Consider the following 11,674-nt stretch of genomic DNA (forward strand, 5'->3'; position numbering starts at 1 on the left):
GGTGAGATCACCACATGAACAGAATTAATAGGTAGAGAAAACTTGAAGCAAACAGTTTCTATGTATCTATGACGTTCTTAAAAATGAAACAGCTCTTTTAATTCAGATAGTATATTATCACCTCTTATCTAGACCTATTTTATGGAACTCTCCATATCAGCTGGTCCCCCATCCCAGGCTTTGGGTGCTTGGCTGCTTGTCACTTCTTTGGGGACAGCTCCTGCAGTGGCTCCCTGCAATCCGCCCCTAGGGTGCACCTTCTTAAAACACTGGTTGTCGTGCTTGCCTGGCGTGAGGCCTGATCCTAGAGGCAGGGCTTTCACTGGGTTCTTATCTGGGGCTGCTGCAGCTCCGGAGCAGAGCCTGATCCAAATGGACCTGTCGAAGCCCCGGCTTCCCCAGAAGTGTGTGAGGGCTGGTAACGCAGCCCAGAAATGTGGGAGTTTGCTCACTGGGGAAACTTGGATGAATGAAAGACGGAGATAAGTTGCTCACCTTTCTCCCCCAGGGTCTGTTTCAGTGGCCTCTCGTAGAGGTCCCATGAGAACCACAGCCAGGACCTCTGAGGCTACACCGCTCCAGGACAGGCAGCGTGCCCCCTTGTGGTTCCTTTCTTCCCTTGATTGACTTCCCTTTACCCCTGGCTCCCGGGAACTGCAGCCTCACTGAAGCACTGGGCATGAGTTTTGATTGGGTTCTTTTCTAAGGAATCCAGGCTGACACTTAGCTTTAAAAACTTCATGTTTGGGTTTAATAACACAGTGCCTGGTTTCTTGTTAAAGTCAAGTTTATTGAGGTACAGTTTGTATTTAGAATATTCACCCCTTTTAGACACACAGTTCTCCGAGGTTTGTGGCGGTTCTCGGGATTGGCCCAGGGCCTCCTGTGCAAGGCACATGCTCTACCTCTGAACTACATCCCCAGCCCTGTTTTTTAAAATGGGGTCTCGCTGTGTTGCCCAGACGGGGCTTTAACTCCTGGGCTTCAGTGATCCTGCTGCCTCAGTCTCCTGATCTGGGAGTACAGGCACTCGTCAATGCACCTGATTCTCTGGGTTTGGCAAATACATAGAGTCGTGTAGCCACTCCATCACAATCAAGATACGGGAACATTTCCGTTGCCGGGCATGGTGGCTCAGGCCTGTAATCCCAGTTATTCAGGTGGCTGAGACAGGAGGATCGCAGATTCCAGCCCAGCCTGGGCGACTTCGTGAGACCCTGCCTCAAGAGGAAAAATAAAGGGCTGGGATGTGACTCAGTAGTAGTGCCCCTGGGTTCACTTTCCCCAGCACTTCCAGAAAAGAACGTCTCCACTGCCCCAGAAGATCCCCTTGTGCCCCGTGGTAATCCATCCCCTTTTCCTGCCTCTTAGTCTGACCCTGCCAACCACTGAGCTGTTTCCTTTCTCTATACTTTTGCCTATTCCAGAATGTCATGTGAGTGGAATCATTTAGCCCATAGCCTTTTTAAATTTTACTTTTGGCAGTACCCGGGATTGAACCTGGGGTGCTGTACCACTGAGCTATATCATCATCCCTTTTTACATTTTAGAACTTTGAGACCAGTTCTCACTAAGTTGCTGAAACTGGCCCCAAATTTGTAATCCTCCTGCCTCCTGAGTAGCTGGGAATACAGGTGTGCACCACTGCACTCAACTACAGTCTGTGGTCTTTTGAGTCTGGCTTCTTTTACTTTGCAAAATGCTTCTGAAGTTCATCCAGGTTGTTGAATGTGTCAGGAGTCTGTTCCTTTTTACTGCTGAATAGTATTCCATTGTATGGATGTGCCACAACTTGTGTTTTCATTTACCAGTTATTTTTCAGTTTTTGTTGATTATGAATAAATCTATACACATTTACATACAGATTTTGTGGGTTTTGCTTCTGTTGATTTGCTACTATATATTTAGCTTTTCAATAAACTGTCGGACTGTTTTCCAGAGTGGTTGTACCGTTTTGTCTTCCTAGTGGCAATACCTGAACGTTCTAGTCACTCTGCATATGTTGGAAGTTAGTATTGTTTTCTTTGATTTTTTGGCATTTTAATAGGTGTGTAGCGGCATCTTATTGTGGGTTTAGCTTGCATTTCCCTAGTGAACAGTGATCTCAACTATCATTTCATATGCTCATTTGCCATCTGTACCTCCTTTTTGGTGAAATGCATTGTTTGACTTTTCAAAGAAGATTCGGATCATTTTGTATTAGAGTAATGATATGATGAATGTAATTCAGCTACAGCAGTTAATCATTAATTCAAAGTTTTTACCTTTTTATAAGCCATCCCACTCAGTCTCAGATACACTCATACATTCATGAATTTATTTTATACATCAAACCTTCACTGAATACATTCCATATGGCTATCAATAACAATTAAGAGTCCATTACTTAAGGAGTTCAGGTTTTAATTGGAAAGATCTCAGGATAGTGCTGTGATAGGGGAAGAGCCAATTTTTAATGGGAATCGTGAATCAGCATGATGTATTTAGGAAACGAAGAACTCTGATTATTCCTTCTTGATGAGCTAATTAAAAATTCCAATAGCAGAACCTTCGCCTCCTAGAACAAAAGCAATATCCTTATTCTGCTGCAAATTCCAGGTTGCATATCTCTGGAGACAAATTTAATTATGGCTTCATCCACCTCAAGGCAGAGACCAGAGTGCTGTGGACAGCCTGTATCTAGGCATCCATTTAATGCAGCCTCGGTATCTCATGCAGCCTGTGAAATACCGGAGGAGAGTGTCCCTAGGCCTCTGAAGTAGCTCTCAAAGGAACTGGTTCAAAGCCATGCGTTTTACTTTTCAGTCCTTCCCTTGGAGCCTTATCGCTGTGTTAAGCTTCCTGGCCTTAACACCACTGACTGTTTTCCCAGCCCAGGCAGAAACCACCAGGTAGAAAGGGACAGAGTCGAGGTATTTTTAGAAGCAGCAACAATCACAACAGAAGTGGCATCTGGACAGGGAGAGGTGACAGAACATTATGAGATTCTCAAGTCATGGAATAGAAGGATCGTGCTTTCCCCACAGTGTTATCTTTTGAGGGAGCCAGAGATATATGTGATACATTTTTATAAAGATACATATGCAAAATGGCTAAAACAACGAATTCTACTATTACGTATAATTGTAATGCACCAGTAGAAAAAAAATCAAGAAGTAAAAACCAGTTCTGGTCAATGATTAAAATAAGAAGCTTTAGCACTTGAAGGCATGACTTTGTTTTATGTGAACATTTATTTGAAGGAGAGCCTTTGTTTCCCTAGGGGGCTGGGTGGAAGGTATCACTCTCTCGAATAATACTTATTTTTCTCAAGTCTTTTCCATTGTTGGGCTATGACAGATCTCTGGGAACAAGTGCCTTCTAGCTGACCGGGAGAGGGATGGCGTGGTGAGTCACCTGGAGATCATCAACAGGGGCTGCTGGGTGTGTCAGATACCTTTCCTGGAACTGTTCCCTCTCCTTGGATGAGTGGAAGATGCTTATAGAGATAAGGCAGACCCTGCAAGGCAGATGTTTTTGGAACCACGGATTTCGTGATGCAGAGAGATTGCCACCATTGGTTATTTCTCTGCTTATTATTTATTTGTTTTTATCTATTTGGTGTGCTTTTTTGGAGGATCTCAAATGGAAGTGGTGGGTAAACCATAATTCTCATTTCAAAGCCCATATTCACCGTCAGCCTATGCAGGCTCATCTTTTGCTTCTGTGTCTGTCTGCTTAGGAATGAATGTACTTTCTCCCTTTGCCTTCATTTTCCATGGCCTCTCCACTCTATTCCTCCCTTCTGAGCCAGTCGCTGGAACATGTTTGATATATATTTTTGGATTTCTATTTCCTTGTAAAACACACAGAATCATTTTGTGTGTGAATTTATTTTTGGTTACATGGTTGGTCTTGACCTTGGTCTGTTTCTTGATTTTTCACCCAGCGCTGTCTTTAAGACTGTTTGTGCTGCTGTTCCCACAGCTAGTCCACTGCTCCCCATGTCTGCATAATAGCACATGGAGTGCATCCACGATAGTTTAAAAACCCATTCCCTAGTGACAAACTTTGAGGTGGACTAGATTTCTTTTTTTTTCCTTTTTCTTTTTTTTTTTTTAAAGAGAGAGGAGAGAGAATTTTTTAATATTTATTTTTTAGTTTTTGGCGGACACAACATCTTTGTTTGTATGTGGTGCTGAGGATCGAACTGGGCCGCTCGCATGCCAGGCAAGCGCGCTACCACTTGAGCCACATCCCCAGCCCCGAGATGGATTAGATTTCTGACCATCATAATCAGTATGGTGATGAACAGCTTCATATATGTAAACTTAGGGACTTGTGCAAATGGTGCTTTGGGGCTATTTTCCCAGGAGTAGATTGTTGGTTCACAGGATGTATGTGTATTTAATTTGATTGCCAGTAGCTTTCTAGCTAACTTGAGCAATTTAGGTCCCTTCCAGCAGTGCACGAGAATTCTTGTTTATTTGGCACCCTGTTGATATGTAGCATTATCCAGCTTTCTGCTTTTTGCCCAAATGATAAAGCATAAAGTGGCATTTTATTATTCTAATTTGAATTTCCCTTATTTCTAATGAGTTTAAGCATCTCTATATATTTTCCAGCTGGCTGGGGATGTAGCTTAGCAGTAGAGCATCTGCCTAGTGTGTGTGAAACCCTGGATTTAATCTCTGGTATATTAGCCATTCAGTTTTCCATGCTTTGAGTTGCAATTTAGTCTCCTCATGGAGTTTTCTGTTTGGGAGTTTCAGCTGTTTCTTAGTAACTTTCAGAAGTTCCTTGAGTAAATTGTGCTTCGCAAACTCTGATATGCATGGAAATCACCTGGGGATCTTATTAGGATTCCGATTGTGATTCAGTCAGGGTTGGATGGAGCTAAAGATTGCACACATCTAATAAGCCCCCAGATTGTGCAAAAGCTGATGGTCCTTTGAGTAGCCAGTTCTAGATGTTAGTTTGAGGCTTTGCAAAAGACTTCTAAGTTTGTCACACTATTGCCACTTTTGTCTAGAGTTAAAAGTATCTATGCCAGCATTTTGCTGTGTGGTTATGCTATTGGAGACTTTTCCAGAAGTCCTTCATTATCCCTGAGTCACAGTGATTTTCTTCTTTCTTCTTTATTAACTTTGTAGGTTCTTTTTTTTTTTTTTTTTTTTTTGGTGAGATGGGGGTCTTGCTATGTTGCTTAGGCTGACCTTGAGCTCCTGGACTCAAAGGATACTCTTGCCTTACCCTCCAAGTAGATGGGACTCTAGGTACTGATTACCTGGCTACCTTCATAATTTTATATCACACTTAAGGATTTAATACTTCTGAAGTCTCCTTTGCATTGGGTATACATCAGGTAGATTATTATTATTATTACTTTTTTTGGTGCTGGGGATCGAACCCAGGGCCTTGTGCATGCAAGGCAAGCACTCTACCAACTGAGCTATAGCCCCAGCCTAATTTTAATTTTCTTCTTTATAGCAAGCTGTTTTCCCCAGTATCAAATAGCCCACTGTTTTTCCATTGATGTGTGATGCTTTGTCTTACTGCAAATTCCAAGTTATATGGAATAGTAACTCTTATACTTTTGTTCTTTCCTTTCAAATTTGACTTATTTGGGGAGCTTTGTCTTTTTAAATGAATTTTACAGTAAATCTGTTTAGCTTCTTGAACAACTCTAACTGAAATCTTGAATGAAACTATTGATTTATTTTTATACTCATTTACAGGAAATTAATATTTTTTTACTATCTTCTCCCATCTGTCAACAGGGATAAATCGCCATTTATTAAGATCTTTCATGTCTCTTAATGGGTTTAAAGTTTTTCTCTATAAGGTTTTGATTTTATTATTGTTTATATCTATTACAAATATTTTGTTTTTGTTGCTTTTGAGAACAATATTTTACTTATTATATTTCTAAGTTGATTGTTTTTGACATAGAGAAATGTCATTAATTTTTATAAACTATTTTAAAAAATGTTTAAATTCTTTTTGGTTATACAAGAAGTAGAATGTATTTGGACATATCATACATACATGGAGTGTAAGTTCCCATTCTTGTTGTTGTACATGATGTGGAGTTAAACTGGTATGAACAAAGGAAAGTGAGGTCTGATTCATTCTGTCTTTCCTCTTCCCATCTCCCCTCCCTTCCCTTCATTACCCATTGTCTAATCCAAAGTACTTCTATTCTTCCCTCCCACCCCCTTATTGGGTGTTAGCATCTGCATATCAGAGTACATTTGGCTTTTGGTTTTTGGCTATTGGCTTATTTCACTTAGCATGATAGTCTACAGTTCCAGCCATTTATCAGCAAATACATAGCTCCATTGTCTTTACGACTGAGTCATATTCCATTGTGTGTGTGTGTGTGTGTGTGTGTGTGTGTGTGTGTGAGAGAGATTCACATTTTCTTTATCCATTCATTTGTTGAAGGGTTTATGGATTGGTTCCATAGCTTAGATATGTGAAGTGAGCTGCTAGAAACATTGATGTGCTGTGCCACTATAGTATTCTGATTTTAAGTCCTTTGGGTAAATGCTGAGGAGTGGGATAGCTGGGTCAAATGGGGGCTCCAGTCCAAGTTTTAAGAGGAACCTCCATACTGCTTTTCAGAGTGGTTGCATGGATTTGTAGTCCTACCAGCAATATGAGTGTCTTTTCCCCACATCCTCACCAACATTTATTGTTACTTGTATTCTTGATAATTGCCATTCTGACTTGAGTGAGTTTTAATTTGCATTTCTCTAATTGCTAGAGATGTTGAACATTTTTTCATATATTTGTTGACTATTCATATTTCTTCTTCTGGGAAGTGCCTGTTCAGTTCTTTTGCCCATTTATTGATTGTGTTTTTAGGTTTTGGTTTTTGGACTGTGAAGTTTTGAGTTCTGTATATATCCTGTAGATTAATGTTTTGAGGTGCAGGTGGTAAAGATTTTCTCCCATTCTGTAAGCTCTCTCTTCACACTCTTGATTGTTTCCTTTGCTGTGAAAGAATTTTTTAGTATAAACCAATTTTGTATTTCATAGTTTTGATGACCTTTCTATACAGCTTTTCTGTATAGATAATGATACTACTTTTTATATATTTATTTTATTTTATTTAGTTGTAGTTGGACATAACACCTTTATTTCACTTGTTTATTTTTATGTGGTGCTGAGGATTGAACCCAGGGTCTCGCACGTGTGAGGCAAGTGCTCTACCACTGAGCCACAAACCCAGCCCTGATAATGATACTACTTTTTATGATTTTTAACTTTTATTAAAACTTTTCTGATTCCTACATAACTGAAATTATATTTTCATTATTTGCAAATAATGATACTTTTACATATTCCATTCTTTTTTAAATTTCATTTTTTGCATTTATCATTTATTTTATTGAAAAAATGAGTAGACTTTTTTGAGCAGTTTTAAGAAAAAATCAACAGAGTATTGAGAGTTCTCATGTACTCCCTCTTCCATGCCCTAAGATTCCACTCTTATGAATACTTTACACTGGTATTATTCATTTGTTGTAACTGATGAATCAATATTGATACATTAATGGTATTAAATAAAGTCCATAGTTTGCATTAGAGTTCACTCTTTGTACATTTCTGTGGGTTTTGCCAAATGTATAACGTCCTGTATCCAGTATTACATATCACACAGAATAGCTTCACTGCACTGAGATCCCTTGAGCTCCATATGTTCATCCTTATCTCCACTCCTGGATCTGTCAATCACTGATGTTTTTAGTGCCTCCACAGTTTTGCTTTCTCCTAAATGTCATATGGTTGGAATCATATGAAATGTAGCCTTTTCAGATTGCATGCAGATTGCTAAATGAAAGAAGACAATCTCTCACTTAGCAGTGTTTTTCCGTGTCATTTTGTGTTTTGATAGTTCACTTCTCCTTGTTACTGAATGAGTCCATTGCATAGATACATTAGTTTGCTTTTCCATACACCTACTGAAAGACATTTTGTCTCACACCCCCAGGTTTTGGCAATTGGTAATTGCTGTAACATTCAGGTACATGTTTTTGTGTGGACCTAAGTTTTCAATTCCTGTGGGTAAATACCTAGGAGTGTGATGGCTGGATTGCACGGTTCAAGGTATCCTCAGTTTTGTAGGAAATTGCCTGCTGTCTTCCAAAGTGGTTGTACCACCTTGTATGCCCACTAGCAGTGAATGAGCGCTCCTGTTGCTCCAGATACTTGCCACCATTTGGTGTTAGTGTTTTGAATCTTAGCTCTTCTGATAGGAGGGCAGTGGCCTCTCATTGCTGTTTTTATTTCCCATTCCCTAGTGATGTATTACATTGAGCGTCTTTTTATATGCTTATTTGCCATCTGTCTGTCTTCTTTGGTGAGGTGTCTGTTCAGATCTTTGCCTTTTGTTTCATTGTATTGTTTTTGCATTTTAAGAATTCTCTGTATATTTTAGACACAAATCCTTTGTTAGATATGTCTTTTGCAAAGTTTTTCTCCCTGCTGAGACCTTGTTTGTAAATTCCATTTACCAAATCCCCCCTTCCCCTGCCATGTATTGTGCTTTTGGTGCTATATCCAAAACCTTATTGCTGAGCCAAAGGTGACCTAAATTTTTTTTCTATTTTTTTTCCTGGAAATTTTTATAATTTTGCTTTTAATTTAGGTCTCTGATCCATTTCCAGGTAATTTTTGGGAGGGCTATAAGGCCTGTATCTAGATCTTTAAATTTTTTTTTTTGCACGTGTGTATAGTATACAGTTTTTCCAGCACTATATTTTGAAAGACTATGCTTTCCCCATTAAGTTTTTTTTTTTTTTTTTTACTCCTGTCAAAGATCAGTTGACTATACTTGTGCAGGCCTATTTTGGGGATGTCTCTTCCGTTCCATTAATTTATTTTTGTATTCTTTTCACCAGTATCACACTGTCTTGATCACTGTAACTGCTTTTTAATTTGTTTTATAACCTTGCATTTTTGAGGAAAAAAAAATTTGCAGTTGATTTTAATCTCAGTTACATAAGAAATAGGACACTTTTAATAAAAGAGAAAAAAAGTCACCAAACATTATAGTTTTTATTCTTCTGCCAGAGGTTTCATTCTTTCAAAAGCTGGAACACTTCTGAAGTGGGGCAGCTGGGATGGAGCTGTCACAGTGAGTGGGGACTGGCCTGTGGACTCTTTATCTGCCAACATTTATCTGACATCATTGAAAATGATAGGGAGCTTGGGGCCATGGAGCATGCCTGTAATCCCAAAGGTTTAGGAGGCTGAGGCAGGAGGGTCGCAAGTTCAAAGCCAGCCTCAGCAACTTAGCAAGTCTCTAAGCAACTCAGTGAGACCCTGTCTCAAAGTGCAAAAATAAAAAAAAGGTCTAGGGATGTGGCTCAGTGGGTTCAATCCCCGGTACCAAAAAACAAAGCAAAATGAAATAAACAACAAACTCCAAAGAATATGAGAGAGAGAAATACCAAGGGTAGGTTTTTCATAAATATTATTATTATCCTTTGTATTTATAGTGATTATTATTATTTAGTTAGCACTGAATAGTTTATTGGAGACACATCTGAATACTTCAGCCATTTTAGACTTTAGCCATCAGGAGACATTTGTTGCAGTATGCATATGTGCAAGTCTGACCACGTTTTTGTTTTATTTTTAGGTCAATGATGCCTTCCTTCACGTGATACAGCGCAAATCCACGGGCAAGGTTCTTCTTTCTCTTAAATAAATCCTTACTTCTGCAGCAAATTCAGCATGTCCAAATCCAAACTCACATTCTTTCCCCAAAACCTGATTTCCTCCTGTGTTTCTAAAGGTGTTACCACCTTTCTTACTAATCCAGGTTTAAAATCCGAAGTCGCCTGTGGTCCTGGCTTCTTATTGCTCATAATTAATGTGACCATGGAGGGTATTGTCCAAACTTGGACCTTTCTGAGAGTAGAAGGGTGCTCTTAGTAATTGCACCAGATAAAGGCGTCCTGGGCAGCAGGATGGAGGGTCACCCTGTACAAAACGTGCTCGCTGCCGGTCCTGCATTCCCGCTCTGCGGTCTCTCTCACCTCCAGATCCTCCCTTCCGTCCTAATCGACTCCTCTGCTGTTTCCGCTATCTTCTCACTGGCTTCCTACCTTTGAACTACCCTGTCCTCTCCGTCTGCGTCATGCATTGCTCCATGGTGGTCTTCCTGATGCATGGTTCTACGTCTTGCCTCAGGAAACCTGCAGTGGCTCACTGTGGCTTGCACGGTGCAGTTCAGAGCCCTGGAACCAGCATTGGACTATGGCCGTGATTTTGCTGTCTCTGTTTTCCAGCCCATGTCTGTAGTTCCTCAGTCCCTGATCTTTTCCCTTCTCTCCTTCACTCTGTCAACACTGGCCGTCCTGACCCCTGAGGCCTCCTGTGCCCCTTTCCTCTTCCTCTGCTGCCTTCCGGTAGCTTCTCCTGCAGGATCCTGTTACATCCTGACTGTCATAGGGTGTGGCCTGGGTAAGGGCCAAGAAGCGGGTCTGAATCCACTGTGGAGGTATTACATTCATTTTTCTCAGTGCAAAGGGGCTATTCCATACAATGTCTACCTCCCAGAGCTACTGTGAGCAATACCGGCAGGGATAGGGGAGTGCACCTGGTAGGCAGTAAGGGATTAGCAAAATGAAAGTAATCAGCAGATTACTTAATTTCTTTCTTTCCTCCGTTCCCAGTAAATTGTAAGCTCCTTGAGAACAAGTATCATGTCTGATTCACTTTTTTTTTTGACTTCTCACACCATCTCCCATAGTGACTGAACCTGGGTAAATGTGAAACACTTTGAACTGAATTTGAATGACCTGAAGCTCTTAAATCATAGGATTAAATTAAAAACATATTGCTCTGGAGACAACCCAAATGTCCATCAGTTGGTGAATGGATAAGTAAAATATTGTATGGACATACTGTGGAATATTATTCAGCCTTAAAAAAAGAACAAGACTTGGATACCTGCTACAACGTAGATGAATCTTGAGAATGTTACATGTGAAATAAGCCAGAAATAAATAGACAAATACTCCGTGATTCCACTTATATGAGAACCTAGTGGAGTCAGTTTGGCAGACAGGAAGTAAAACGGTGGTTGCCAGTAGGAGGGGAAAAATGGGGAGTTACTGAATGGATATAGTTTTGGAGTGGGAAGGGGAAGAGGTTTTGGAGGTTGATGGTGGTGACGGTGGCATGACAGTGGGAATGCACTCAGTGCCGCTGGACTATACATGTAAAATGCTTAAAATGGAAAAAAAGGTTAAAATAAAAATGGTTCAACTCGTTAATTTTACGTTATTTATGTCTTACCATATTAAAAAGTTTAAAAAGAGAACATGTTACCCTGACTTCCCAGTGAATTGATTCCAGAAAGACAGAGTGTGTGCGGAGTGCCGAGTTCAGGAAGCTGCCGTCCGGGCCACGTCCTGGTCTGCGGGGTGCTCAGAGGGCCCTTGGTGGTCGGACCTAGATGTTCCCACTTTTGACGGGGTGAAAGCCTTTGAATCTTGGCCTTCTCCCTCTCTAGCACTGGGATGCTGCCTTGTGATGCTGGGCCTGGCAGCTGGTCCCAGGTCCCAGGCGGCCCCTTCCCCCTGCGGGCAACCATGGCCACACTGCTGGGCTGATGATCCCTAGGTCTAGTGTCTTGGACCACGCTTCACGTAAGGATGGGTGCGTGAGTCGAGGA

General features: G+C 40.8%; 1 protein-coding gene across 3 annotated transcripts in view; it reads left to right on the top strand.

Moving 5' to 3' along the window:
• The window catches only part of LOC113182550 (quinone oxidoreductase-like protein 2), a 29,244-nt gene extending 17,986 nt beyond the window's left edge, over positions 1 to 11,258 (top strand). For 2 of the 3 annotated variants that reach the window (XM_026388502.2, XM_026388504.2), the window contains 2 exons: positions 9,632 to 9,679; positions 10,186 to 11,258. In XM_026388502.2, coding sequence (XP_026244287.2) covers positions 9,632 to 9,679; positions 10,186 to 10,296 — 159 coding nt within the window. In that variant the 3' untranslated portion in view covers positions 10,297 to 11,258. Of the gene's footprint in view, positions 1 to 9,631; positions 9,680 to 10,037 lie in introns of all 3 variants that reach the window. The other variant, XM_026388503.2, reaches the window with a different exon arrangement.
• The last annotated feature ends 416 nt before the right edge of the window (positions 11,259 to 11,674 follow it).

Source organism: Urocitellus parryii, chromosome 9, assembly GCF_045843805.1.
Source record: "Urocitellus parryii isolate mUroPar1 chromosome 9, mUroPar1.hap1, whole genome shotgun sequence".
Taxonomy (NCBI): Eukaryota; Metazoa; Chordata; class Mammalia; order Rodentia; family Sciuridae; genus Urocitellus; species Urocitellus parryii.